Source organism: Chamaea fasciata, unplaced genomic scaffold (genome assembly GCF_029207755.1).
Source record: "Chamaea fasciata isolate MVZ Bird 193981 ecotype frontalis unplaced genomic scaffold, bChaFas1.0.hap1 SCAF_28, whole genome shotgun sequence".
Taxonomy (NCBI): Eukaryota; Metazoa; Chordata; class Aves; order Passeriformes; family Sylviidae; genus Chamaea; species Chamaea fasciata.
The window spans coordinates 4638713-4666711 of record NW_027094113.1 but is presented as its reverse complement, the minus strand read 5'-3'; the positions used below and the strand labels follow the sequence as shown (position 1 = coordinate 4666711).

Sequence of the window (27999 nt, the reverse complement as noted above, 5' to 3'; positions counted from 1 at the left end):
GGCTCTTCCGGCCGCGCCGCGGCCGCGCCGATGGCGGTGAATTACGCGGCCGGGCTGTCCCCGTACTCGGACAAGGGCAAGTGCGGCCTCCCCGAGGTGAGCGCGGCACCGCCGGGTGAACCCCGCCCGGCCCGGTGAACCCCCGCCCGGCCCGGGCCTCCCGCCCGCCGCGGGCCCTGGCGCGGCCCGGCGCGTTCCCATGGCAACCGCGGCCTGGGCCCCGCGGGGAGAGCCGCGGGCAGCGGAGGCGCCGAGCCCTTTGTGTGTCCCCAGCACGTCCCGCGGCTCCCTCCTTGTCCCCCTGCCGTGGGTGCCTGTCCCCAGACACCCCAGGGCTCCCTCGTGCCCTCCATGTCCCCCCCAGCTCCCTCCTTGTCCCCCCTCCGTGGCCCTTCCCGTGGCCGCCCCGAGCGCACCGTGCAGCTCCCTCCTTCTGCCCCCACATGGCTCCGTCCGTGTCCCCCTGAGCCCCAGCAGTTCTTGGCAAGCTTAAAACAGGGTTTGGGGGCCGGGACAGGGGACACTCAGGAGCCTGTCCTGAGCCAGGGGGATGCTGAGGGACACACAGCGCCCTGTCCTCGTCCCTGTCCCCAGGAGAAAGGGCTGGAGAAGCATCTCAGGAATTAAATCCCGTGCCCAAAGCGGTGTCTGTGTCCCCACCTCCGTGGCTCCCATGTCCCTCTCTGTCCCTGCCCTGTCCCAGAGCCGGTGGCACAGCTGGTGACAGCTGGGGCTGGGCACACGTGGGGTGGCCCCGGGTCGCTGCTGGAGCCCAGCCTGGGCCAAGCTGCCTGGCAGAGAGAGAACAAACTCCCTGTTGGTGGTGGGTGTTCCTGTCCCTGCACGGAGATGCTCCAGACAGCGCAGAGTCTCTCCCATTAAGTGTTTCTGTCGTTCAGGGATGTGAAGTCCTTAACGGATAAGGAAGAATTGTGGGTTGCCGAGGCTCTAGAATCATGGGATCCCAGAATGGTTTGGGTTGAGGGGACCTGAAGGATCATCCAGTGCCACCCCTGCCGTGGCAGGGACACCTCCCACTGTCCCAGGCTGCTCCAAGCCCTGTCCAGCCTGGCCTGGGACATTCCAGGCATCCAGGGGCAGCCAGAGCTTCTCTGGGAAATCCATCCCACTCCCTCCCTGCCCTCACAGGGAAGGATTCCTTCCCCACATAATCCACATCTCTCCATCCCATGCTGGTCTTTTCCCAGATTTTTGACCCTCCGGAGGAGCTGGAGCGGAAGGTGCAGGAGCTGGCAGAGCTGATCCGCAGCTCCTCCAATGTGGTGTTCCACACGGGAGCAGGGATCAGCACGGCCTCGGGCATCCCTGACTTCAGGTAAATAAATCCCAGGGCTGGGAGGGTGGCACCTGCTCCATCTCCCCTCATGGAAATCTCTGGTTTAACCCATCCCTGCCCCTGCAAACGCCGTCTCAGCTGCTCCCACAGAATCCCCCCAGATTCCTGCTGATCCACCAGCTCTGCTCCCGTGCCTGGGACACCTGGAGCCTGAGCAGCTCTTCCTTCCTTGCTCTTTCCAGGGGCCCCAATGGGGTGTGGACTATGGAAGAGAAAGGGCTCTCCCCGAAATTCGACACCACCTTCGAGAACGCCCGGCCCTCCAAGACTCACATGGCACTGCTGGGGCTGCAGAGAGTGGGGATCCTGAAATTCCTGGTCAGCCAGAACGTGGATGGGCTGCACGTGCGCTCGGGATTCCCACGGTACCTCCCCAGCCCCAGGGAATTCCCAAGGAATCTCTGCCCTGTCTGATACGGGGAGGGGAGAAACCAGCCGGAATTTGGAGGGGAGAGGTTCTGGTTCTGACCCAGAGGGTCATGGAATGAAATCAGCCGCGGCTGTTGCTCTCTAGAAATGCTCCCTGGTGCTGTTTGTGCACAGGACAAACAGACTGTGGAATCGTGGAATCCCAGAATGGTTTGGGGTGGGAGGGACCTTGAAGCCCCAGGGCAGGGACACCTCCCCCTGTCTCTGGTTGCTCCAAGCCCCATCCAGGTCCTGCCTGTGGTGGCTCTCGGTGCCACCGGGAGCACCTGGGGCGAGGAGCTGGATCCAAACAGGACCTGGGAATGACCTGGAGCTGTGATTCTGGTCCTTTCCATCCCCTCCATCCCCATCTCTCTGGCTGGAGGGACAGGAGGGTGGGTGGGAGCCCCGAGCTGCTCCCAGGGCCGTGTCTCACCCGGAGCTTGGACTCCTTCAGTTTGCTCCAACTGAATCTCTTGAGGGAGCACAAAATCAGTGCTGGGCCCAAAAGACCCTTAAAGAGCCTTTTTTCGTGGGTAATTCTGCCAAACCAGGGGGGAGTCCCACAGCTGGAGCTGCCCTGACTTACCTGGGCTCCGCTTCCCTCGTGACCAGGTTGGGATCCCACGTAAGATTCCCCAGGATCCCAGGGATTCCCTCTGCAGGGAGCTGAGGGTGGGAGAGCTGCACTCCCTGCGTGGAGGGGACCAGAGTGGCCGTGGCAGGGTTGTCCTCAGAGGAACCTGAGCTTCTCCTGAGCCCCGTGACAGCCAGAGCTTTGTCCAGCCCGTTACAAAACCCATCCCCAGCACTTAAGAGCAGCCAGAGATTGTCTTGGGAGGGGAAAAGTGCTCCGAGCTGCTGGGAAAGGGGAGGGCAGAGCAGGAAGGAAACAAAGTGAAGGGAGTCACTGAGGCTTGAAAGATGCCTGGTGTGACGCTGGTGCCTCCTGGTGTTTCGGGCTGAGGGAGGGGAGGCCCTGGCAGAGGTTTCCCAGAGGAAAATGGGATGGCCCATCCCTGGAAATGATGGAACAGGCCTTGGGGAACGCTCTCAGGCACAGGCTGGGGTTGTCGGGGTGTCCTGTGCAGGGCCTGGAGTTGAACTCCATGATCCCTGTGGATCCCTTCCACCTCGGGATATTCTGGGATCCCTGGGAACAGTCAGGGCCGGGCTGGACAGGGCCTGGAGCAGCCTGGGGACAGTGGGAGGTGTCCCTGCCATGGGACAGGGCCTGGAGCAGCCTGGGGACAGTGGGAGATGTCCCTGCCCACGGCAGGGGTTTGATCTTTTAAGTTCCTTCCCAAGCCAAACCATTCTGTGATTCCACGAGTCAGGATGTGACTGAGGAGCATCCATGTGTCCTTGCAGGAGCTGCCTCCCACAAACAGCTCCAGGGCTTTTCCTGTCCTTACAAATCCTGGCTCCTGCTCCCAGCCCCAGGTTGGTCTGTTTGGACTAAACAGCCATGGGAAAAGCAGCAGGAAATGACGATGATGATGATGGTGATGGAATTCCATGCTGCTCCCACAGCCTGGACCCTCTGGCTCCCATTCCAGTTCAGCCCAGCTCTGCCTCCCAAATGAAGCCTGTGCCTGAGGAAGCTGAACTGGGGCCAGACTGGGGGAAATCAAGTCAGTCCTGTCCCACCCAGCCTGAAGGAGGTTCCCAGTCAGCGTGGGGCTCTGAGGGAAACGGAGAGCATGGCTGGGTTTTCCTCTGCCTTCTGCTCTGAGCCCGAGGGGAATCTTAGGAAAAACAGGTGTCAGAGGGCTGGGACAGCACAGGGACAGACAGGAATGTCGGGTGCTGGAAAAGCAAAGGTCTGGCTGCTCCCAGGAGCAGAGATTGGAGTGCATCAGGAGCTGCAGTCAGTGCTGCAGAGGGAAACATCACAACTACTGGGCCAGGACCTGCTGTCCCTCCCTCAGTCCCTGCTGGGGCCATCCCCTGGCAGAGCTGGGAGGCAGGGGAGCCCTTGAGGGTCCTGGGGAGGAGGGAGGGCTCTCCCAGGGCTCCCCACCCTCCCCCAGCTCACCTGAGCCTTTCTCCCACAGGGACAAGTTGGCCGAGCTCCACGGGAACATGTTTGTGGAAGAGTGTGTGAAATGTGGGAAGTACGTGAGCCCTGGAGGGGCTGGGCTGGGATTTCCATCCCGGGGGAAAACTGGGCTGGGATTTCCATCCTGGGGGAAAACTGGGCTGGGATTTCCATCCTGGGCTGGGATTTCCATCCTGGGGGAAAACTGGGCTGGGATTTCCATCCTGGGCTGGGATTTCCGTGGCAGGGGGCTGTGTGGGGGGCACTGCAGCCCCTCCCTGAGCCCGTGTCCCTGTCCCCACAGGCAGTACGTGCGGGATGCCGTGGTGGGCAGCATGGGGCTGAAGCCCACGGGGCGCCTCTGCAGCGTCACCAAGGCCCGGGGACTGAGGGCCTGCAGGTAGGGGGGGATCCCTCCTGGGGTATGGGATGGGGGATCAGCCAACAGCCCCTCGGATTCGCGAGAGGCAGCCCAAGGTGCAGCGAGATCTCTCTGCACAGGGACAGGCTGTGGTCGTTGTCTCCTCTGCCAGGGGACAGCTGCCTGTTCTCCTGCCTTTTCCAGGGAAAACCGTGCTCCCTGTGTGTGTTTTCCAGAGGGAAGTTACGAGACACTATTCTGGACTGGGAAGATTCCCTGCCCGACCGTGACCTGACGCTGGCAGATGAGGCCTGCAGGTACTGACACCCTGCCCGGGGGGAGAACAGCCCCTCCCCAGCCACCCATGCCCTGACTCTGGATTCCTCCTCCTCCTCCTCCTCCTCCCTGCAGGAAAGCCGATCTCTCTGTCACCCTGGGGACCTCCCTGCAGATCAAACCCAGCGGGAACCTCCCGCTGATCACCAAGAAGAGAGGAGGGAAGTTGGTCATTGTCAACCTCCAAGCAACCAAACACGTGAGTGAGCCTCCGACAGCTCTGCACTGCTCCTTCCCCCTCCTGTCCCCTGTTCCAGGCCCGTCCCAAGTTTGTCCCTGCATGTTGTCCCCTCCCAGGTGGAGGCAAACAGGCTGGGAGTCCTGGGTTGGAGGGTTTAAACCTGCAACTCCTGCTAAACACGTAGGGATGGCAGGTAAATATCAGAGTCATGGAAAGGGCTGGGTTGGAAGGGACCTTAAAGCTCATCCAGTCCCCTCTCCCATGGGCAGGGACTCCTTCCGCTATCCCAGGCTGCTCCAAGCCCTGTCCAGCCTTATCCAAGTCTTGGGAGCAGAGTAAAAGCTCAGCCTGGAGCCTGCTGTGTCTTCTGGGGGTTTGCAGCCTCATGGAGTGGCCACACACACACACACACACAGAGCCTGTGCAGGGCATGCTCAGATCCTGCTCAGATCCTGCTCAGTCCGTACTCAGTCCTTGCTCAGATCCTGCTCAGTCCCTGCTCAGTCCCGGCTCAGTCCTTGCTCAGATCCTGCTCAGTTCCTGCTCAGTCCCTGCTCAGTCCTTGCTCAGATCGTGCTCAGATCCTGCTCAGTTCCTGCTCAGATCCTGCTCAGTCCTTGCTCAGATCCTGCTCAGTTCCTGCTCAGTCCCTGCTCAGTCCTTGCTCAGATCCTGCTCAGTTCCTGCTCAGTCCCTGCTCAGTCCTTGCTCAGATCGTGCTCAGATCCTGCTCAGTCCCTGCTCAGTCCCTGCTCAGTCCTTGCTCAGATCCTGCTCAGTTCCTGCTCAGTCCCTGCTCAGTCCTTGCTCAGATCGTGCTCAGATCCTGCTCAGTCCCTGCTCAGTCCTTGCTCAGTCCTTGCTCAGATCCTGCTCAGTTCCTGCTCAGATCCTGCTCAGTCCTTGCTCAGATCCTGCTCAGTTCCTGCTCAGTCCCTGCTCAGTCCTTGCTCAGATCGTGCTCAGATCCTGCTCAGTCCCTGCTCAGTCCTTGCTCAGTCCTTGCTCAGATCCTGCTCAGTTCCTGCTCAGATCCTGCTCAGTCCTTGCTCAGATCCTGCTCAGTTCCTGCTCAGTCCCTGCTCAGTCCTTGCTCAGATCGTGCTCAGATCCTGTTCAATTCCTGCTCAGATCCTGCTCAGACGTTGGTGCCCCAATTGTCCAAAGTCTTTAATCCCCAGAGCTGGGGGTTCCTGGGATGTCACCAGAGCTCCCTTGTGCCTGTCACGCTCTGTCCCTGGCTCTGCGCCAGTGCCCCAGGACCAGCTCACGTCCCGCTGGGAATGACAGCGCAGGGACATCACCCTTTGTCCCCTGAGCCGTGTCCCCGCGTGTCCCCAGGACCGCCAGGCCGACCTGCGCATCCACGGCTACGTGGATGAGGTGATGACCAAGCTGATGAAGCACCTGGGGCTGGAGGTGCCCGAGTGGACGGGGCCGGTGGTGGTGGAGAGCGCCGAGCCGGGCAGGGCCGAGCAGCTGCGGGGGCGGCTGAAGGGGGAGCCGGAGGAGGAACCCAAGGAGGAACCCAAGGAGGAGCCCAAGGAGGAGCCCAAGGAGGAGCCCCGGGCCCGGCACAACGGCACGGCAGCGCCGTGTCCCGGCAACGGGCTCAAACTGGAGCGGCCCGGCCCCGACACGGGGCCCACGCCGGTGAAGAAGATGAAGGTGGAGCCTCTCCTCACCTGAGCCACCTGGACTGTCCCTCGTCTCGCCTGGGCTGCTTTTCCAACGACTTTTTTTTATATCCTTAAATATTGTTCCCTTTTTTTATGTCAGTATTAAAACACACACTTGAATTGTGGCTGGCGGAGCAGCTGCACCTCCCCACGGGCTTTGCACAGGGAAATTGCTCCCTGTGAGGGTGCTGAGACCCTGGAATGGAATTCCCAGAGGAGCTGTGGCTGCCCCTGGATCCCTGGGATGTCCAAGGCCAGGCGGGACAGGACTTGGAACACCCTGGGACAGTGGGAGGTGTCCCTGCCCATGGCAGGGGTGGCACTGGATGAGCTTTAAGGTCCCTCCAACCCAAACCATTCCATGGTTCTGTGATTCCACGTCCCTTGGTCATGGACTGGTGCTGGCTGGATCCCAGCTGGGCTCAGGGCTGGGAGCTGGGGAAGGTGCCCTGGCCCCAGCTCAGGCTGTGTCCCCCCCTGGCCCAGAGCTCCTTCAAACCTTGTGGATCACCCACCCCCTCTTAAAACTACAGCAGCTGGATTTTTTTTTTTCTCCAAAATATCTTCTATTTAGAGATGAAAATAAAATTTAAAAAAAAAAAATCAAAAAACCAAAACGAAACCAAGACCAAAACCAACCAAGCTGCACCATCAGCAGCCAGCCAGGCCAGGGTCCCTCCTGCTTCCTCAGCCCCGATCCTGAGTGACCCCGTGTCCCTTCCACAGCTCCCACTGTGCCGGGGGGGCAGGAGCAGCCCCTTCCCTCCCAGTAAGGCCAGTGGGAGCCGGTCTCCTCTTCCCAGTTGACAGAATCCAAGCAAAGCCAAGCAGGTCCAGCACCGGGAGGCAGCTCCTGGAGGGGTCCCCCCGAGGGCTCGTCCTGTAGGGGATGAGGTGCTGCCACCCCCGTGCCCCCTGCTCTGCCTAGAGCTCCTCCGCCGGCTCCAGCACGGCGGGCCGGCCGTGCCCGGGCTCTGCCCACGCCAGGGACGCCAGCCCCGGGTGCGGTGGCACGGTGCCGTCCCCTGTCACAGCGTCAGCGCGGTCCCCGTGCTGGTGGCTCAGGCCCTCGCTGGGCGGTGCCCGGGTGTGGTTCTGCGGGGTCCCTTTGTCCGGCCGCGCCGGGGATGTGCCCTGGAGCTCCTCGTGCACGGTCTGGGGGTTCTCCTCCAGCGGCTGCGACCACAGCGGCTCCGGGGGCTTCTCCTCCCCGGCCTGCGGCTGGGCGTGCACCACGCGGGAGGCGGCGGCGTTGTGCAGGGACCTGGAGAAAACTGAGCCCCGCCGAGGGTCAGGGCCTGGGCCAGGGCCCTGGGGAGGGTCACAGCTCTGGCTCAGCACGGCCCGGCACGGCCCAGCACGGCCCGGCACGGCCCAGCACGGCCCCAGCACAGCCCAGCACAGCCCTCACCTCGCACGGGCCTGAAGTCGCCGTTTGCCTCAGCCTTGCTGGGGGCAAAGGGGCTGATGGAGGGGAAGATGATGAGGGTGAAGGAGAGCAGCAGGACCTGGGGACAGAGGGGACAGCACTGAGCACAGCAGGGGAGAGGGACCAGGAGCTGGGTCACAGCTGGTGGCAGAACCTGGAGTGCATCTATTCCTCCATCCCTCCCTTCTGGTTCATGTCCTACCAGTGCAGCTCCATCCATCCCTGCTTTCATCCATCCCCACCTCCATCCCTCCATTGTCCATCCATCCGTCCATCCATCTGTCCATCCATCCATCCCTCCCAGCCCATCTCCACATCTCCCAGGGTTTGGAGGCCCCCCTCACCGCCAGGCAGGTCCCTGTCTGTGCTGCCTTGTTGCTCGACTGAACCACCATGGCCTGGAGCTTCTTCAGCTGCTCCAGGAGGGATCTGGGAACAAGGAGAGCCCGTGAGCCCCCATCCCAACACTTCCCACCCCACCTTGTCCCCATCCCACCTTGTCCCCATCCCAGCCCGGGAACACCTACGAGTTCTGCTTCTCCAGGTGCAGGACTTTCCTCTGCAGCTCCTGGTTCTGGGCTGTGCACGCCGACATCCTGGAGCAGGGACAGCAGGGTGGGGTCAGTGCCCAGGGTGCCACCCCGGGGGTCAGGGTGTCCCCCTGCCCAGGGGAGGGGCTGGCCTCTGTACCTGCTCTCCAACCCATCGATGTATTCCTTCTTCTTCTTGCGGCTCTCCTGAGCCGACTGCTTGTTCCGGATCTTCCTCCGGATCTTCTTCAGCACCCGCTCCTCGTACTGGGGGAGACACGGGGGGGTCAGGGCCGCCAGGGCTGGGACCCCCACCCCGCACCTTCCCCTGGGGGTGTCCTGGGCCCACCTTGGTGAGGGGCAGCTGCGTGGGCAGCGTCACCCCCTCCTTCAGCAGCAGCTTCTTCTCGTCCTCCGTCAGCACCAGCTCCTGGAAGTGGCCCTGGCTGGGCCGGAGCAGGGAGCCAGGGGCTTGTGGCTGCTGCAGGAACACGGGATGGTGACACCCCTGCGTGGGGGTCCCGGCCCCAGGGAGCCTGGGTGGGACCTTGGTGAAGGTGCCTTGGGCCAGGAAGGGACAGGGAACAAGTGTGGGGATGGGAATGGGGCTGATCAGGGCCCAGGAAGGGACAAGGCTGGGCACAGGGAGTGTTGGGGACACAGGGACGGGGACTCACGTTGTCAGAGCTGCCCGAGAGCAGCAGGTCCTTGACGGTGAGGGCACAGGATGTGGGCGGGGGGAGCACGGGCAGGTCCTGGCTCTCCTCCAGGAAGAACCCGGGGTGCCACATGTCTGGGTGAGGGCAGAGCGGGGCTGACAGCAGTGCTCTGTCCCCACTGTCCCCACGGCAGGACTCTCCCCCTGCCCCGGAACCAGGGTGATTTGCTGTCCCCCCAAACTGTCCCTCTGTCCTGCCCTAGCCCCCCCAACACCAGTCTGCCCAGTTTACCCCAGTTCCCAAGCTCTCCACGCTCTCCCTGTCTCCTCCCTAACCCACCAGTTCTTTCCAGTTTCCCCCAGCTCCCTTGATTTCCTCACAGACCCCCAGCTCTCCCACCACCACTCAGCTCCCCAGTGTCCCCAGTGTCCCCAGGCTGCTCCCTTCCCAGTGTGGCTCACCCAGGTCGATGGAGACCTCGGGGTGCAGCACCCCAGAGCCCGCGGGGAGGGGCTGGGGCTGGCAGGGGTCGGTGCAGGGGTACAGGACCTCCCGGGGACCCCCGTCACAGCTGCGGGGGGGGCTGTCGTGCTGGTCCGAGGGGGGGTCCTCGGACACCCCGCTGTCACTGGTGGCCGGGGACCAGCTGGGCGAGTCCGACACCGAGTCCCCGGAGCCCAGGATGGAGCTCAGGAAGTCCTCGCTGTCCGGGGCACGCTGTGGGGACACGGCAGCGTCACCGGCAGGGAGCGGCCGTCCGTCCCCTGGGCTGTGACAGCCCCCCGGGATGTGACACCCCCCGGGATGTGACACCCCCCGGGATGTGACACCCCCCGGGCTGTGACACCCCCCCCCCGGAGATGTGACACCCCCCGGGCTGTGACACCGTGAGGCTGTGACCCAGCGGGGCCGAGCCGGGGCGGGGTCCGGGGCTCACCCTGTCCTGGGGCCAGGCTCCCGGCGGCGTCCCCAGCTCCACCCCGCGCAGGATCCCGTCCTGCTGGTCGAAGAGGAGATCCAGCAGGTCCAGGCTCTCGAGGCTGCCCGCGCTGGAGGCCATGGCTGCGGGGTGGCAGGGTCATTGCCCAGCCCAGGCCCCGGTACCCCCCACCGCCACCCCCTGGAAAAGCCCTACAGGTGTGGGACAGGGTGTGGGGCCTCCAGGCATGGCAGTGTCCCCCCTCTTCTCCTTCCAGCAGCTGAAATTCCCAAATCCTCCAGTTTTCCACCCAGCCAGGGGGTTCCATCCTGGAGGTGACCGTGCTGGAAGGGCTGGTTAATCATTTTGGGTGGCAAGTGGAGGGGAGGCGACTGCGGCCACCCCAGGGAGGGGACTCAGTCCCTCACTGCTACCCCAGGCACTGCTTGAGACCCCAGACTCAGAGAGAGCCCCTGGCCGGCTGACCTCTAGCCCAACTGGCCAGTCAGCCAACTGACATCCAGCTACCCCAGCGGCTGACCCACTGACCAATGGGGCGATCAATGAACTGATCAAGAGACTGACCAAATGGTCAACACGTTGGCCAAGCGACCAATGGATGGACTGGACCCAACAACCAACCCACTGACCAACGGACTGACCAGTCCACTCTCTGCCTGATTGACCAGCCAATCCACCACCCAACCAAGTGACTCAAATGTCCCCCAGGCCAGCTGGGGACAGTTGTCATTACCTGACATTTGTCTGGCCAAGGTGGGCACGGGGCTTTACTGCACCTCAACCCTCCCAGTGAACCCTGATGTCCCTTGTGGGATCTCGTTGAGCCAGGACATACCTGAGTGAGATGCCATGGATTCTCCTATGGATTGTCCTCTCAACTCTCTCTGAGCACGGGGGAGCACGGTGGACAACAAACCCGGCCTTCACTCTCCTCCTCTTCCTCCTCCTTCGTGATTCCCTGACCCGAGTGGCAAAGTTTAAACTCCAACTGCACAGAAATAATATCCCAGATTGCAAAATGTCCCAGCCCTGATTGGGGCCGTCGGGCTGCGATGGCAGGGCCGCCCCGGGGCTGGACCCGTAACTCATTAGCCAAATGTTTTTGTGCTCCTCTGCCAAGCAGGGCACAAGGGGCCGGGGCTGCCGGGCAAAGTCCAGGTGCTATAATTGTCCGTGAACCTTCACCCACTTTTGGGGACAGTTTCCCTTTTTTTCAGATGTCTCGGCGTTAATTACAATCGACGTGCGCTGAGGGCATTATCCGGGGACATTGGCTTGGACTCTACCACTTACGGCTTATCCAAAAAAAACCTTGGTGCTCTGTGGCTCTGCCTGGAGAAGGACCATTGACAAGGGATGCAGGGACAGGACACAGGGAATGGATTCCCAGAGGGCAGGGATGGATGGGACATTGGGAAGGGATTGTGCCCTGGGAGGCCGGGGAGGCCCTGGGATGGAATTCCCAGAGAAGCTGTGGCTGCCCCTGGATCCCTGGATCCAAGACCAGGTTGGAGCAGCCTGGGACAGCAAAAGGTGTCGCTGCTCACGGCTGGGGTGGAATAGGATGTGTTTAAAATCCATCCCACCACAGACCATCCTGGGATTATTCCACGAGTCCCCTCATGGCTGTCTCGGGCTGCACACGGGGTGGTCGCTGTGCCAAACCCTCATTCCCCTGCAGTGAGGGACATCACCGACACCGGCACCGGTGTCCCCTCGGTGACTCCTGCAGTGAGGGACATCACCGACACCGGCACCGGTGTCCCCTCGGTGACTCCTGCAGTGAGGGACATCACCGACACCGGCACCGGTGTCCCCTCGGTGACTCCTGCAGTGAGGGACATCACCGACACCGGCACCGGTGTCCCCTCGGTGACTCCTGCAGTGAGGGACATCACCGACACCGGCACCGGTGTCCCCTCGGTGACTCCTGCAGTGAGGGACATCACCAGCACCGGCACCGGTGTCCCCTCGGTGACTCCTGCAGTGAGGGACATCACCAGCACCGGCACCGGTGTCCCCTCGGTGACTCCCCCCCACCGGATCCGCAGATCCCGGGCACAGGGAGGTGACAGCGCTGACTAAGGCTCCGTGTGCCCCAGGCGTGGCGCAGGGACAAGGCCACGGCCCCTTATCGGCCGCCCCACGGCCTCTGCCCCACGGGCGGCGGCTGCTCCCCGCTTTATGGCCCCGCCGGGAGCGGCCAAAGGGCGCCCGCCCGCTGCCGCCACCCGCCGCTGCTCGGGGCCCCTCCTGAGGAGCCTCGGGGGCCCCGGGGCCTGGGATCGGGCATGGAACGGGATGAGCAGGGCAAACACGGGCTGCGGGGCTACTGGTGGGTCGCTAATTAGTGAAAATTTAATGAACGCTCCGTCCACACGGCCCCGGCGGCTCTTGGATGGTACAGCGACCACGGCCGCACCTTCTTCTGCCCCTCAGCGAGATCTCGCGAGACTCCGCCCCGCCGCGCGCCCTTAGGCCCCGCCCCCGGGCCCCGCCCTCTGTGCCGGTGCGGGGCCCCGCCCCCCGGGCGTTCTTCCCCCGCCTCACGGAGCCCCCGGTCCCGCCCCACGGAGCCCCCAATCCCCCCCCATGCAGCCCCCGGTCCCGCCCCAAGGAGTTCCCGGTCCCGCCCCACGGAGCCCCCGGTCCCGCCCCACGGAGCCCCCAATCCCCCCCCCATGCAGCCCCCGGTCCCGCCCCAAGGAGTTCCCGGTCCCGCCTCACGGAGCCCCCGGTCCCGCCCCACGGAGCCCCCGGTCCCGCCTCCATAGGCCCGACCGTATCCCCGCCCTTCGGCCCCGCCCCGGTTCCGGCCCCCGCCCCGTTACCGGCCCACGCCCCGCCCCCAGGCCCGGCCCCGCCCCCGATTGGCCGGCACTGGCCCCGCCCCGGCCCCGCCCCCGCGCGCCCCCGCGCCCGGCCGCGCCCCCCCGGCCCCGCAGGCGCGGCCCGGCCCGGCCATGCCGGCCAAGAGGAAGCCGGTGCTGCCCGCCCTCAACATCGCCCCCAGCGCCGCCGAGGGGCCCAGCCCCGACGGCTCCGCCGAGTGAGTCAGGCCCGGCCGGGACCGCCCCGCCAGCCGGGCTGGGCCTGGGGGGGACGCGGGGCCTCGGGGACAGCGGGCCTGGGCGGACCGGGGAGGCCGGGCCGGAGCGGGCACCGCGCCTGGGGCTCGGGGCACGGCGGGCACGGGGCCTGGGGACGGCCGGGGGAGGCCTGGAGGAGCCGGGACAGGTCTGGGCGGGTCTGAGGGGACACCCGGGACAGGCTCGGGGGGAACCGGGACGGCTCCGGGGGAACCGGGACAGGCCCGGGCGGCCCGACGGGCCCAGCCCGGGGAGTGCGGGGCAGGTGAGGGCGGCAGAGCCGGCGGACGGAGGGCTGGGGGCACGTGGGGATGGCATGGGCAGGGGGAGGCCGCTCTGAGCCCCGGGTTTGCAGGGACAGCTGAGCCCTGCGGGGTGCCGGGCCCAGGCCTGGAGCGGGAGGGAAACCGGCCTGGAGAGCCGGGCTGGGCCCCGGGCTCTGGGGGGGACTTGGGGCAGCAGTGGGGGCTCTGCAGATGGGATGTGTGGGGTGGGAGGACAGGGGTACCCGGGGTGCTGGGTGGGACCCTCCCGACGTGTCCCCCTGGCTGTGGGTGAGGGGGGACAGGGCGCCGGCAGCAGCTGGGACGGAGCAGCTGGAGCCGCCCCGGGCGGTGGGGGCTCGGCGGCAGCTGCTGGGGGAGCACAGACCCCCCTTTGTGCTCGGGATTTGGGGTGCTGACCCCGTGGAAAGCCCTTCTCGTGTTACACGTGGGCCGAGCTCGGCTCCCCGGGACAGGGAGTGGCGTCTGCTGCTGCCTCTTTGAGGGCCAAAGGATTTTTCCTGTGCCTTGGCTCTCCCAACACACCTGACTGCCCCAAAGCTCCTCTCCAGCGGGGCTGTGTGGGACTTCTCCAGGTCTCCCTGTCCAGGTGATCCCATTGCCAGGGGCTCAGGACATGGCAGGGGATGCTCTTCCTGCACTTCCCTCCACTTCCCTAGAAACTAAACCCTCCTTTCCCTGGTGCTGACCATCTCCCATCCCCTCCCCAGGGCTAACCTGGTGGACCTGCAGAAGAAGCTGGAGGAGCTGGAGCTGGATGAGCAGCAGAAGAAGCGCCTGGAAGCTTTCCTGACCCAGAAAGCCAAAGTGGGCGAGCTGAAGGACGATGACTTTGAGAGGATCTCGGAGCTGGGCGCTGGCAACGGCGGGGTGGTCACCAAAGTGCAGCACAAACCCTCAGGGCTCATCATGGCCCGGAAGGTAACGAGGGGCTGGCAGTGCTGGGGAGCAGCTGGAGCTCTGCCTGGCTCTGGGCTGGCTTGGGCTGGGTTCTCTCTCTGCATTTGCACCTTCACCACCTCACCTGGGTCAGGAGCAGAGTCCTGCCGGCTCCCAGATGGATTCTGCACGGAGCTGCCTCCCTTGGGAGAGACTGCACTGCCAGTGACAGATCCCTGGGCTCTGGAAAGCAGGAGTTAGTTTTTTTTCCCCGGTTTCTGATGGACGAAGTGACTGGCATTGGATCTCCTGGGGGCTGTAGGTTGTGGCTGAGAAAGAAGGGCTGGAAGTGGCGGTGGGAGGGATGGGTTTGGCACAGACATCCCTCATCCCTCAGCCCCATTTAACACCTCCCAAGGTCATTCCAAGCCAGGACACAGGTTCCTCTCAGGCTTGGGAACAGCAGAGTAGGAAACCAGGAGCTGCTTCCTCGGCCTGCTGGGAGAGGCTGTGCCTCCTCCAGAGTCTCTCCTCCCTCCTGCTGTTGGGATCCTGGAATGGTTTGGCTTGGAAGGGCCCTCACAGCTCCTCCAGGCCCCTCTTTTCCAGCAGCCCGGGGTGTTCCCTGCCCTGAGCCCACGTGGAGCCCCAAAAGCCGCTGCTGCTTCTCGTGCAGAAGCTTCACAGGGGCTTTTTCCTTTCGTGTGGTTTCCTTGATCTCGGGGAGCACCTTCTTACAACACCTCCAGAGCTTGTGAAAACGTTGCTGGCTGCTGACTCAGAGGGGCTGAGATCAAACTCCCGACTCGTCTTTCCGCCCGTGTCCGGCGCAATCCCGGGGCTGAGGCGGCACAGGGCTCTCCCTCCCTCTGCCTTCAGCGTGGAATCCCACTCCGGGTGGGCTTGGAGAGACCTCAAATCCCACCCTGTGCCACCCCTGCCATGGCCAGGGACACCTTCCTCTGTCCCAGGGTCCTCCAAACCCTGTCCAGCCTGGCCTTGGGGCAGCCACAGCTTCTCTGGGAATTCCATTCCAGGGCCTCAGCACCCTCCCGGGAAAGAGTTTATTCCCAATATCCCACCTAACCCTGCCCCTGGGCAGTGGGAAACCATTCCCCGTGTCCTGGCACTTCATCCTTAACATTAGTCTGCAAATTCTTAAACAAATCCCGCTCCAAAGCAGCGCCTCCCTTGAAGGTCTCATTTCACTCCCAGCGCTCGGGGCTGCTCCCCAGCAGTTCCTTTCCTTCCCGGGGTCACCCCTTTGCCTGTTTTCTCTCCTGGCAGCTGATCCATCTGGAGATCAAGCCAGCCATCAGGAACCAGATCATCCGGGAGCTGCAGGTGCTGCACGAGTGCAACTCCCCGTACATCGTGGGGTTCTACGGAGCCTTCTACAGCGACGGGGAGATCTCCATCTGCATGGAGCACATGGTGAGCCCTCCCTGTGCCCTCTCCCTGCCGCCCGAGCGCCTCGGGCCGCTGGCAGCTCCTTGCTCTGCTCCCGGAGGGAGCCACGGATCCCTGCGCGGGCCTCGGGATGAGGGAGGACGGCGAGTTTTTGGGAAGCGGAAGCAGAGGTTTTGGGGCTCGGCCAAACGGAAACGTTGCCAACCCAGTGCTCTGCAGAGCCTGCTGAGAGGCTCAGCGGACGTGTCCTGGTGGAGGACGATGTTATTTCTCCTCCAAACCAGCACCACCTTGGCGTTTCCACTGGTGGAAGGGAGCGAAGAACCAACAGCAAGAGGCAGAGCTGGTTAAAAAAAAAAAAACCAACCAGTTTTCAGTGATAAACCTGAGCTCAGCTCACCAGATCTCCCCTTTTTTTGGCTGGAAGAGGAGTGTGCTCACTCCCTGCTGTTCACCATCCAGCTGCTGTGTTTTCCTGCTGGGAATTGCTGTGTTTGGTCATCCCCGGGTTCTTTCTTTCAGGATGGTGGCTCTTTGGATCAAGTGTTGAAAGAAGCCAAAAGAATTCCTGAGGAGATCCTGGGCAAAGTCAGTATAGCGGTGAGTGATGGGGCTGCTCAGGCTTCCAGGGGGGATTGGGAATAAGGCCTGGCCTGCCCCGGGGAGCTTTTAGTGTTTCCCAGTCCTGGGAGCTGCACTTTCCTGGGCCAAGAGGCCAGAGCAGAGGGGAAAAGTTCCCAACCCCTTTCCCCACCTCCAACCCGTCCGCATAATGTCAGCTTCACCTCGAGGAGGTTTGGGAGAAAGTTTTTTGGGTGGCTCACCCAAAATCTGGGATGGAATTGGGGATAAACTGCAAACCCTGAGGGATGTGGACACCGGAGCTCGCCTTGAGCTCTGGCAAAGCCCTTCCCCGAGCCCTGCTCTCATCCCCGCTTTGCACCCCCGGCAGGTTCTGCGGGGCCTGGCCTATCTGCGGGAGAAGCACCAAATCATGCACAGAGGTGAGAGCAAGGCCCCGAAATCCCCACCCTGCAGTGCCAGGGGTCACCCAGAGCCGCCCTCACGCTCCCCTCTCGCCGTTCCCAGATGTGAAACCCTCCAACATCCTGGTGAATTCCCGAGGGGAGATCAAGCTCTGTGATTTCGGGGTCAGCGGGCAGCTCATTGACTCCATGGCCAACTCCTTTGTGGGAACTCGGTCCTACATGTCTGTAAGTTCCTTCCAGCTGGGGTTTGGTGGGGTTTTTTTGGGTAATTTGGGTTCATCTCAGCTCTGTTTCCAGCCCCATCCAGTTCACAGGGACGCTTTTCACTATCCCAGGCTGCTCCAAGCCCTGTCCAGCCCGGCCTTGGACACTTCCAGGGGTCCAGGGGCAGCCACAGCTTCTCTGGGAACCTGTGCCAGGGCCTGCCCACCCTCCCAGGGAAGGATCCTGAGCTCTGAGCTCCTCCTGTATTTTGGGAATGATTATTCAAGTGCAGTTATAGTTAGACAGGGGCTATTTAAAAATCCCCTCTCCTCTGCTCCCAGGCCCTGGCTCCGAGCTGCCTCCGAGCTGCCAGTGGGGATGACTTGCATGGATTGATTTATTTCTAATCTTTTTCTTTTCGTCTCCATAACCTCCAGTGGATTTTCTGCTCCTCTGAACCCTCTCGGGTGCTAACAGGAGTGAGCGGGAAAATACATTTTTGTGGATAAGTTGGGTTCCTCAGATTTCGGCAGACAGGGAAATAAATCCCTGCTGGGTGTTCCAGGCTCCCAGACACAAGTCCCTGGGAATGCTGCTGAGCTGGGGGTGTGGATGAGATGCTCCAAGTGCTTTTTTCTGCACATCATCCCTCTTTTCCATCCCGTTTGCACACGATCGTGCTGGGGCTGTCCTTTCCCTGGAGAGCTGCCATGGAGAGGCCTTTGGGATATCACAGAATTCCAGGATGGTTTGGGTGGGAAGGACCTTAAAGCTGATCCCATCCCACCCCAGCCATGGGCAGGGACACCTTCCACTGTCCCAGGTTGCTCCAACCCGGCCTTGGACACTTCCAGGGATCCAGGGGCAGCCACAGCTGCTCTGGGAATTCCATCCCAGGGCCTCCCCACCCTCACAGGGCACAATTCCTTCCCAAAATCCCATCTCTTCCTGCCTCTGGTAGTGGGAAGCCATTCCCTGTGTCCTGTCCCTTGTCCAAAGTCCTTCTCCCGTTCCCTCGGAGCCCCCTGAGGCCCCGGAGTCTCCATACAGGATATTTGTGACCTTGGTGTCAATACCCCCTGTTCCTGTGTCCTGGGGCTCAATATCCCATGGCAGTGGGTGTTCCTGTGCTCTGGGGGCCAGCATTCCATGTCAGCCCCTGTTCCCAGTGCCCTGGGTGCCGTTATCCCCATTCCCAGTGCTGTTACTCCCATTCCCTGTGCCATTATCCCCCATTCCCTGTGCCTTGGGTGCAGTTCTCCCCATTCCCAGAGCTGTTATCCCCCCATTCCCAGTGCATTTCCCCCATTCCCAGTGAAGTTTTCCCCATTCCCAGTGCTGCTCCCCCATTCCCAGAGCTGTTATCCCCATTCCCAATGCTTCTCCCCCATTCCCAGAGCTGTTATTCTCATTCCCAGTGCTGCTCCCCCATTCCCAGAGCCATCATCCCCCATCCCCGGTGCCCTGGGTTCTGTTATTCCCATCCCCAGTGCCCTGGGTTCTGTTATTCCCATTCCCAGAGCCGTTATCCCCATCCCCAGTGCCCTGGGTTCTGTTATTCCCATTCCCAGAGCCGTTATCCCCATCCCCAGTGCCCTGGGTTCTGTTATTCCCATTCCCAGAGCTGTTATCCCCATCCTCGGTGCCCTGGGTGCTGTTATTCCCATCCCCGGTGCCCTGGGTGCTGCTCTCCCCATTCCCAGAGCCGTCATCCCCCATCCCCAGTGCCCTGGGTTCTGTTATCCCCATTCCCAGTGCTGTTCCCCCATTCCCAGAGCTGTTATCCCCCATCCCTGGTGCCCTGGGTTCAGTTATCCCCATCCCCGGTGCCCTGGGTTCTGTTATACCCATCCCCAGTGCTGTTCCCCCATCCCCAGAGCCGTCATCCCCCATCCCCAGTGCCCTGGGTGCTGTTATCCCCATCCCCAGTGCCCTGGGTTCAGTTATCCCCATTCCCAGAGCCCTGGGTTCTGTTATCCCCATTCCCAGAGCCCTGGGTTCTGTTATCCCCATTCCCAGTGCTGTTCCCCCATTCCCAGAGCTGTTATCCCCCATCCCTGGTACCCTGGGTTCAGTTATCCCCATCCCCGGTGCCCTGGGTTCAGTTATCCCCATTCCCAGTGCCCTGGGTTCAGTTATCCCCATTCCCAGAGCCCTGGGTGCTGTTATCCCCATCCCCAGTGCTGTTCCCCCATCCCCAGAGCTGTCATCCCCCATCCCCAGTGCCCTGGGTTCTGTTATCCCCATCCCCAGTGCCCTGGGTTCTGTTATCCCCATCCCCAGTGCCCTGGGTTCTGTTATCCCCATCCCCAGTGCCCTGGGTTCTGTTATCCCCATTCCCAGAGCCCTGGGTGCTGTTATCCCCATCCCCAGTGCTGTTCCCCCATCCCCAGAGCTGTCATCCCCCATCCCCAGTGCCCTGGGTTCTGTTATCCCCATCCCCAGAGCCCTGGGTGCTGTTATCCCCATCCCCAGTGCCCTGGGTTCTGTTATCCCCATTCCCAGAGCCCTGGGTTCAGTTATCCCCATCCCCAGTGCCCTGGGTTCTGTTATCCCCATCCCCAGTGCCCTGGGTTCAGTTATCCCCATTCCCAGAGCCCTGGGTTCAGTTATCCCCATCCCCAGTGCCCTGGGTTCAGTTATCCCCATTCCCAGTGCCCTGGGTTCAGTTATCCCCATTCCCAGTGCCCTGGGTTCTGTTATCCCCATTCCCAGAGCCCTGGGTTCAGTTATCCCCATCCCCAGTGCTGTTCCCCCATCCCCAGAGCCGTCATCCCCCGTCCCCGGTGCCGTCCCCCCGTCCCCTGACGCCGTCCCCGCTGTCCCCGCAGCCCGAGCGCCTGCAGGGCACGCACTACTCGGTGCAGTCGGACATCTGGAGCATGGGGCTGTCCCTGGTGGAGCTGTCGATCGGAAGGTACCCAATCCCCCCGCCAGACTCCAAGGAACTGGAAGCAATTTTTGGCCGTGCTGTGGTGGACGGGGCGGAGGGAGAGTCCCCCAGCATCTCGCCGCGGGCCAGGCCCCCAGGACGCCCCGTCAGTGGTAGGGGCTGTGGTGTGTGTGCATCGACCCCATGGCTCCCATGGGGGGTGAGCGGGGGCTGGGGTGTGGCTGGGAGAGCTGCGCCGCTGGGAATGGGCCCGGGGGAGTCGTGGGAGCGACCCCTCACCCCGCCACAGGTTTGTGGGGGCGTGGGCAGGGGGGCCCCTCGGCCCCTCAGGGTGGATTTGGGGTCCCTTGGAGGAACCTCGGCCCCTCAGGATGGATTTGGGGTCCCTTGGAGGAACCTCGGCCCCTCAGGATGGATTTGGGGTCCCTTGGAGGAACCTCGGCCCCTCAGGATGGATTTGGGGTCCCTTGGAGGAACCTCGGCCCCTCAGGATGGATTTGGGGTCCCTTGGAGGAACCTCGGCCCCTCAGGATGGATTTGGGGTCCCTTGGAGGAACCTCCTGTGTCCCACAAAGATTCCCAGGCCCCCTCTCCGTGCTGTGGGCACCGCTGGGATGTGGCTGCCGTGGTTTAGGGACGCTGTCACAGCCCCTCGTGCTCCCCAGGCTTTGCCAGCGGGTCCCTCTCGGGCCTGAGGTGGCTTTTTTTGGGAAGAGCTTTGCTGGGAGCTCTCACGGAAGCACCAAACCAGCACCAGGATTCCAGGGGAGCTGTGCTGGAGCTGTTTCCTTGGGAGCAGAAGGCTCTGGAAGTGCTGCCAGCCAGCCAGGGGAGATGGGCTGGTGCTCTCCGAACGTTCCAAGCTGGGAAATGAACCTGGCCTGGAGGTCTGGTGAAAGAAACGCGAATTTTGGGAGCGGCCTTGACTTCTCTTTAAGCATGACTCCATTCCCCGGGAGTTGCCTCAGCCTCTCCCAGCAGAACTCCCCCAAAGTCGTGGTTTTCAGCCCAAAACGTGCCCTGAGCAGCCTCTCAGCCCCGTTTGTGTCGTGTCCCCCCCAGGGCACGGGATGGACGCCAGGCCGGCCATGGCCATCTTTGAGCTGCTGGATTACATCGTGAACGAGGTGGGTGTTCGTTAGCGAGGTGGGTGTTCGTTAACGAGGTGGGTGTTCGTTAACGAGGTGGGTGTTCGTTAGCGAGGTGGGTGTTTGTGTTCCCAGGGGTCCCACGGGGATGGGGCTGCTCTGCTGAGCCGGGGTGGGCTCTGGAATGTTTGGTCAGTCATGGAATCCCTGGATGGTTTGGGTCGGAAGGACCTCAAAGCCCATCCAGTGCCCCCCCTGCCATGGCAGGGACACCTTCCCCTGTCCCAGGCTGCTCCAGCCCGGCCTTGGACATTCCGGGGATCCAGGGGCAGCCACAGCTGCTCTGGGAATTCCATCCCAGGACCTCCCCACCCTCACAGGGAGGAATTTCGTTCCCAAAATCCCACCTAAACCTTCCCTCCTTCAGCTTAAGGCCATCCCCCGTTGTCCCACAGCCTCCAAGGACAGCTCTGACAAACAGAGAGCGGCTTCCCTTCCCAGGGTGACGGAAAATCCCCGTTTTGGGATTGTTTCCTCAGCCATCGGCAAGGCCAGAGCTGGGATTTGCGAGGCTGGATTTAGGATTGGGATCCTTGGTGATTCCCCGGCTTTGGCTGGGGTTCGGCGTGGGGTCCCCCAGGTCCAGGGTGAGCTGAAGGAATGGCAGGGAAGGGTTTTCCTGGCTGGAAAAGCAGCGAGGACGAGGAGGATGAGCGTGGCTGTGGAGCACAGCCCCCTGACACTGCAGCTGACCCTGATTTTTGGCCCAGCAGCACAACAGTGGCGCAGAAACCCCCTTTTCCTTCTCCCCACAGCCGCCTCCCAAGCTGCCAAGTGGAGTCTTCACGCAAGATTTCCAGGAGTTTGTAAATAAATGGTGAGGATTTCATCTCCTGGCTGGAGGGGGAGGCCTGGACGTGCCCCCTGGGATCCCCACGGCTCCACCTGCTCCCACCTTGTGCTGGGAGCCTTGGGAAGGGTTGGAATAAAAGCAATTTAGTTGTGGGGCTGCTGAGCAGGATCCCGGCTCCTTCTGAATCTGAGCCTGGCGAAGGGGGGGTGGTGGAGCAGATCCTGAGTCACCCCGTGGGCACAGGGACACCTGCAGGTGCTGCCGGAGCTCTCAGTGCACCGGGGATTGGATGTTTTGGATATTCCGGCAATGCCCGATTCCTGCCAAGCTTTGGGGCCTCTTCTCCATTTGCGGGGCACAGTCTGTCCCCGCAGTGGGGAAGGGATGGATCCTGCGGCTCTCCCGGGCAGGCCTGGGGGCTTCTCCTGGCATCCGGAGGGGTTTGGGGTGAAGCTGGAGCTCCTCCAGCCTGATCCCCCCCGTTCCCACAGGGAGTCTCACCTTGGCTTCGCTCTCCTGTTCTTCTCATTCCAGCTTAATTAAAAACCCAGCAGAACGAGCAGATCTGAAGATGCTGATGGTGAGTGGGGAGAGGAATTCTTTCTCCTGCACTGGGGTGGGAGCAGCTCTGCCCCAAAGGCTGAGAATTCCCAGGACGAGGCAGGCGGGAGGGACTGACCCCCTTTACCCAGGGGCAGGGATGGATCCGTGCTGGGAACCTGCCCAGGCTCGGCTGAGGTGCTGGGACAAGCCTGGGGGGCCCTGAGGGCTGGATCCCAGCTGGGCTCTGATCCCAGAGATCCCAGAGCTGAGCCCTGGGCGGCAGGGAAAGGTGGGATTCAGGTGAGACCCCACCTGCAGAGCTGCCTCCAGCTCTGCTCCAACATCAGGAGGGCCTGGAGCTGCTCCAGGGCTGGAGCCCCTCTGGAGAGCTGGGGGAGGAGAAGCTCCAGGGGGCTCCAGGAGAGCTGGGGAGGGATTGGGGACGAGGGATGGAGGGACAGGACACAGGGAAAGGCTTCCCACTGCCAGGGGTTGGGATGGATGGATATTGGGAAGGAATTGTTCCCTGGGAGGGCTGCAAGGATCAAACGTTTTCCCCAAATCCTCTTTCCCTGCAGCAGCCGTGGCACCAGGATCTCCCCCCTCTCCAGGGCATATCCAACAGCACAAGGGGCTGGCTTTTTTGGGGGTTTTTTTGGGAATCTGGGGCTAGTTCCTGACCGTGTGTTTTCCCTGGTGCTTTGCAGAGCCACACGTTCATCAAGCGCTCCGAGGTGGAGGAGGTGGATTTCGCGGGCTGGCTGTGCCGGACGCTGCGGCTGAACCAGCCCAGCACTCCCACCCGAGCTGCCGTGTGAGCCCCGCGTCCTCCTCTCCTCGCTCGGGGGCAGAGCTGCCCCTCCTTCCTCCCGCACAGCCCAGCGCCAGAGCTCCGGGGTGTCCCCAAAGCTCGGGGTGTCCCCAAAGCTCGGGGTGTCCCCAAAGCTCTGGGGCTCCCAAAGCTCCGGGGTGTCTCCAAAGCTCTGGAGGGGTCCCCAAAGCTCCGGGGTGTCCCCAAAGCTCCGGGGTGTCCCCAAAGCTCTGGAGGGGTCTCCAAAGCTCTGGGGTGTCCCCAAAGCTCCAGGTGTCCCCAAAGCTCCAGGTGTCCCCAAAGCTCCGGGTCCCCCCAAAGCTCTGGGGGGGTCTCCAAAGCTCCAGGTGTCCCCAAAGCTCCCCAAAGCTCGGGGTCTCCCCAAAGCTCTGAGTCCCCAAACTTCAGGTTCCCCCAAAACTCGTGCCCAAAGCCTTGGGGTCCCCAAAGCTTCGGGTCCCACCGAACTCTGGGTCCCCCCAAAGCTCTGTGACCCCAAAGCTCCGGGCCCTGTCTCCATCCCCCGGGCAGCCCGGGTGGTGTTGATCCCTTTGGCTGTGGGGGGTTGTTCCAGGCCTCTGCTCCAGCTCTGGAGCTCCTGACACTTGGGAATTGTGGTGCTGCTTATGTTGATTTGATTTCGGTTTTTTTTTCCTTTATTTTGGGTTGGTTTGTTTTCATTTTGGGTTTTTTGGTTTTTTTTTTTTTTTTTGGAAATGTGTTCACTCGGGTTCAAGAAGAAGGTGATGGGGTGGAGGGTGTGAGGTGGTTGTGGGCAGCCCTCCGGGGTTTTCTCTCCGGGCTGGAGGATCAGTGGGGTCAGGAGTGGAGAAACCCTGCCCGGGGTGGCCCAGAGCAGTGTCGCTGTCCTGCCTTGGGGACCCGCAGAGCACAGAGCCCGCTTTGCCTTGTGAACGGTTCTTTTAAACCTGGCCGTGTCCCGCGCTGGATGTTCCGGGGAGGGCATGGGATGGGATGGGAATGGGATTGGGAATGGCTCCCACTTTTCCGTGTCCAGGTGAGGGGAGAACGTGGATTTTCCTTCCTTGGAGAGGTGGAGGCAGAGCCCGGCTGTTCCCTGCCCGGGCTGGGTTTGGAGTCCCTCTCCTGATGCCATCGGGGGCACAGGGAACTCTCCAGGCCAGAGGTTTCCCCCCCCGGCCGGAGATTTCCCCCCCAGGCCGGAGATTTCCCCCCCCAGGCCGGAGATTTCCCCCCCCAGGCCGGAGATTTCCCCCCCAGGCCGGAGATTTCCCCCCCCAGGCCGGAGATTTCCCCCCCCGGCCGGAGATTTCCCCCCCCCGGCTGGAGATTTCCCCCCCCCGGCTGGAGATTTCCCCCCCCGGCCGGAGATTCCCCCCCCGGCCGGAGATTCCCCCCCCTGGCCGGAGATTCCCCCCCCCGGCCGGAGATTTCCCCCCCAGGCCGGAGATTTCTCCCCCCGGCTGGAGATTTCCCCCCCCAGGCTGCAGATCTCCCCCTCCCGCTGCCTCCAGCCCATCCCAGGGGTGGCCTCGGCCCTTGTGGACGTGGCAGAGCTCCAGGATTCCCTGTGGGAGCCCCCTGGCCGGGGCTGACCCCACCCGGAGCTGCCTCACCCCCTCACCCCACGCTGTCCCCGCGTTGTCCCTCCCTGCGAGGACCTTGCAAACCCCCCCCAGGTCCCCTCCCTTCCCACCACGTGGGTTTTTGGGGTGAATCATTCCCGGGCTTGGCAACCCCTGAGCCCCCCCGTGAGGATTTGGGGGATTTGGAATATTTTGGTGTTTTCTTTCTCTTTTTTTGGGGGGTTTTTTTTTTGGCTGTTTTTCACCCAGTCAGGCTGGCAGCTGCCATCCCCCTGGCTCCCACCATGGCAGCCCCCCCCCCCCCAAAAAAAAATTACCTCCCAGGCCTGGGGAACCCCCCAAATCCCTCATCCCTTTTTCCTTTCCTGTTTTCCAGCACAGGACAAAGGCACTAGGGCCACCATGTCCCCAAAGGGGGGTGACACCCCGATTTTTTGGGGGGGGAACCACCCCAAATTTGGGGGGAACACCCCAGATCTGAGGGGTCTGTGCTTGCTGGCTCAGCTCCTGCCCGGCCAAGCCACCCTGGAGCCGTGGGGTGCTCGCTGTGATGGATTTTTGCCTTTTATTTGATGTGGGAAGCAGGGAAGGTTCCTCAACTTTGGGGCTATTTTCCATAGGTCTTGGTGCTGGGTTGAGTTTTTTTTTTTGGAGGAGGAGGAAGAGGAGGAAAAGGAGGAGGAGGAGAGCGTGGATGGAGCAGTTCGGTGGTGCAATTAAAAAAAAAAAAATTTTTTTTTTTTTTTTAAAACTCGATATTTTCATCATGGACGGAAAGGGGAGGTGGGGAGGGTGGGGGGTAGAAATAATAAATAAACGGCACTTTACATTTCCAGGCGGTTTCTCTCCTCGGCTGTGCCCAGGGTGGATGGCTTTAACCCCTTTTGGAGCCGGAATTCCGGCCGGCAGCGCTGGGAATGTGCCGGTGCCTCTCCCCGGGCTGCGCTGGCCAGCGGCTGCCTCCAGTGGAAGCGGGAAACGCCGGAATCATCCCGGCACCAGGCAGCCCCGGACGGGACGGATGTGCAATTCCCGAGGACCTCAATCCTCTTGGGAATATTTAGGGGGTGAAAAAAAACCCAAACATGCAATATTTAGGGGTGTTTAATATTTGGGGTGAGCAGGAGCTGGGTGAAGCTGGAAAAAATCCAAATTGGGCCCAAAATGGGGAAATGTTTTTGCAGTTTTTGTGGTGTGAGCCTTGCAGGGGCTCAGGGGGTGGCACCAGCACGCTGCCATCCCAAATTCCAGGCTCCTCCGGGGACGTTTTTTGGGGTTCCCATGGTGCCATCCCAAATTCCAGGCTCCTCCTGGGACCTTTTTTGGGGTTCCCATGGTGCCATCCCGAATTCCAGGCTCCTCCAAGGACATTTTTGGGGTTCCCATGGTGCCATCCCAAATTCCAGGCTCCTCCGGGGACGTTTTTTGGGGTTCCCATGGTGCCATCCCAAATTCCAGGCTCCTCCGGGGACGTTTTTTGGGGTTCCCATGGTGCCATCCCAAATTCCAGGCTCCTCCGGGGACGTTTTTTGGGGTTCCCATGGTGCCATCCCAAATTCCAGGCTCCTCCGGGGACGTTTTTTGGGGTTGCCATGGTGCCATCCCGGATTCCAGGCTCCTCCTGGACATTTTTGGGGTTCCCATGGTGTGGTCCCTGCCTCCAGGCTCTCGTGGTGGTGCTTTGGGGGGCCCTGGTTATTTTTTTCCGGGTGTTTTGGGGTCCCCCCAGGGCTCTGGGGTGCCCTGCAGAGCCCGGGACGGGCCGGCTGCACCCCTGGGAGCTGTGCCAGCTTTTGCTGGGAATTGGGGGGGGTCCCGTGGGGTCCCAGGGTGGGGCCCTTGTGCCACAGAGGGATTTTGGGGGTGCAGGGAGGACGGGGGGGGGGTGCCCAGCCAGGCTGGCAAAGGGGATCCCCAACCCCAGTTCGGTTTCTGGAGGGGTTTGGGGTCCTCCCCCCGCCCAGCCTCACACGGGGGGGGGGGGTCTGCAGCTGATTTTGGGGTTGCCCCAGTGCGGGAGGGAGGGGGGGCGGCATTTTGGGGGTTCATATTTTGGGGGGGGGGCACCCTGGGCGTGCTCCGGGCGCGCTGGGGGAAAACGAAAGCAGTCGGGAGCTGGGGCTGGCGGCAGCGCCAAGTGCAGCCCCCCCGCCCCAAAGCCCACCCCAAAACCCCCAGGACCCCTCCCCACGCTCTGCCTGGCGGCTCAGGGACCCCTCGGCCCCCAGCCCACAGCCGCCCTGCCGCAGTCCCCCCAGCTGCTCGGTGGGGTTGATGACCCCAAACCCCCCTAAAACCTCCCCAAACCCCCCCCCGGGGGGCGGGGGAAGGGTGGGGAGTGGGCGAGGAGCTGAGCCGGGGTTATTTAAGGGGAAGAAGAGAAACTGGGGGAAAGGGGAAATGCCGGCGAGGCGAGCGCGGAACGAGACCCCCCGAGCCCCGGGGAGGGGCTGTTGATCAGCGCTTTGCTTTTCTCACTTTCTCTTCCTTTAATTAATTCAAAACCCTCCTTAATGATAAATTCCGAATCCACCCGAAAAACCTCCCCGTCCCCTGCAGCCGCTTTTCCGCGCGGATCCGGCCGGGAAAAGGAGCTGGGCCAGGGACCGAGCCGTTCCCCGCCGAGCCCGCGGGGTGCTGCGGGTGCCGCAGCCCCGCCAGGGTGGGGACAGCCGCCCTGGTGTCCCCGTGTCCCCCCCCGCCCCCGGCAGGCCCGGAGCCCGGGCTTGTGGTGTCCTTGCCAGGCTGGCTGCCAGCCCACCGTGACCTTGGGCTCCGTGTCCCCTTCCCCGGGCGGGGGGTGGCCGGGAAGGGCTGGAGGGGACGTTGGGGACACGGAGGGTGGCACGTGGTGGTTTGGGGAGGTGACCTGGGGACGGGGGGGAGGGAGGGAGGCGCCTTGTGGGGTGACACGAGTGGGGCTGGGGGCGTGGGGAGGTGACAGGCAGGTGCGGTGACCCGGAGGGGCTCGGGGGGGGGGGGGAGGGGTGGGTTTGGGGGCGCAGGGAGGTGTCCTGTGGGGACACACGTGGGGCTGGGGGCACGGGAAGGGGGTGACCCGGAGGGGCCCGGAGAGGTGACGTGAGGGGTGACACGAGTGGCTTTGGTGACACAAATAAAGTGTCACCCCGTGGGGTGACATCCCTGGGTTTAGGGGGGCACCAGGGTGACCCGCGGGGTGACACAGGTGGGTAGGGTGACTCCAACAGGTTCAAAGAGGTGCCCGGTGGGGTGACACGAGGGGATTTGGGGGGCACCAGGGTGACCCGTGCGGTGACACGCGGGTAGGGTGACCCAGAAGGGACCTGGGGGTTGCCCCGTGGGGACACGAATGGGTCTGGGGTCATGTGACATGCGGAGGGAGGTGCCCCATGATGTGACACGTGTGGGTCTGGGTGACACACCCGGGGTGGGGGGGTGACACCGTGTGACACTCGTGGGTCTGGGGTCGGTGTGTGTGTGACACA

At 62.6% G+C, this 27999-nt stretch overlaps 3 protein-coding genes across 4 annotated transcripts; 2 read left to right on the top strand and 1 right to left on the bottom strand.

The window, feature by feature from the left end:
• The first annotated feature begins 3 nt into the window (after positions 1 to 3).
• On the top strand, positions 4 to 6483 carry SIRT6 (sirtuin 6). Its single transcript, XM_066205752.1, has 8 exons — positions 4 to 96; positions 1209 to 1336; positions 1540 to 1722; positions 3823 to 3882; positions 4111 to 4206; positions 4404 to 4484; positions 4579 to 4702; positions 6026 to 6483. Exons 1-8 carry the CDS (start codon positions 31 to 33, stop codon positions 6371 to 6373), a joined length of 1086 nt encoding a protein of 361 aa, XP_066061849.1. The 5' UTR covers positions 4 to 30; the 3' UTR covers positions 6374 to 6483.
• A 428-nt stretch (positions 6484 to 6911) lies between these two features.
• On the bottom strand, positions 6912 to 10866 carry CREB3L3 (cAMP responsive element binding protein 3 like 3). The gene is made up of 10 exons (XM_066205732.1): positions 10757 to 10866; positions 9919 to 10043; positions 9443 to 9698; positions 9000 to 9115; positions 8672 to 8803; positions 8483 to 8589; positions 8320 to 8388; positions 8137 to 8221; positions 7775 to 7871; positions 6912 to 7637 (listed from the first exon to the last, which is right to left on the bottom strand). The coding sequence occupies exons 1-10, from the start codon at positions 10770 to 10772 to the stop codon at positions 7288 to 7290; spliced, it is 1353 nt and encodes a 450-aa protein (XP_066061829.1). The 5' UTR covers positions 10773 to 10866; the 3' UTR covers positions 6912 to 7287.
• Positions 10867 to 12866: 2000 nt separating this feature from the next.
• MAP2K2 (mitogen-activated protein kinase kinase 2) lies at positions 12867 to 25283 on the top strand. Of its 2 annotated transcripts, XR_010724031.1 has the most exons (12): positions 12867 to 12970; positions 14005 to 14215; positions 15461 to 15607; positions 16106 to 16183; positions 16536 to 16587; positions 16673 to 16797; positions 19608 to 19821; positions 20732 to 20796; positions 21573 to 21634; positions 22145 to 22190; positions 22861 to 24111; positions 24152 to 24166. XR_010724031.1 is itself a non-coding variant. In XM_066205743.1 (11 exons), exons 1-11 carry the CDS (start codon positions 12885 to 12887, stop codon positions 22969 to 22971), a joined length of 1197 nt encoding a protein of 398 aa, XP_066061840.1. In that variant the 5' UTR covers positions 12867 to 12884; the 3' UTR covers positions 22972 to 25283. The 2 variants fall into 2 exon arrangements, 1 of the variants encoding a protein (XP_066061840.1); XM_066205743.1 differs by having other exon boundaries at positions 22861 to 25283.
• Positions 25284 to 27999: the final 2716 nt, after the last annotated feature.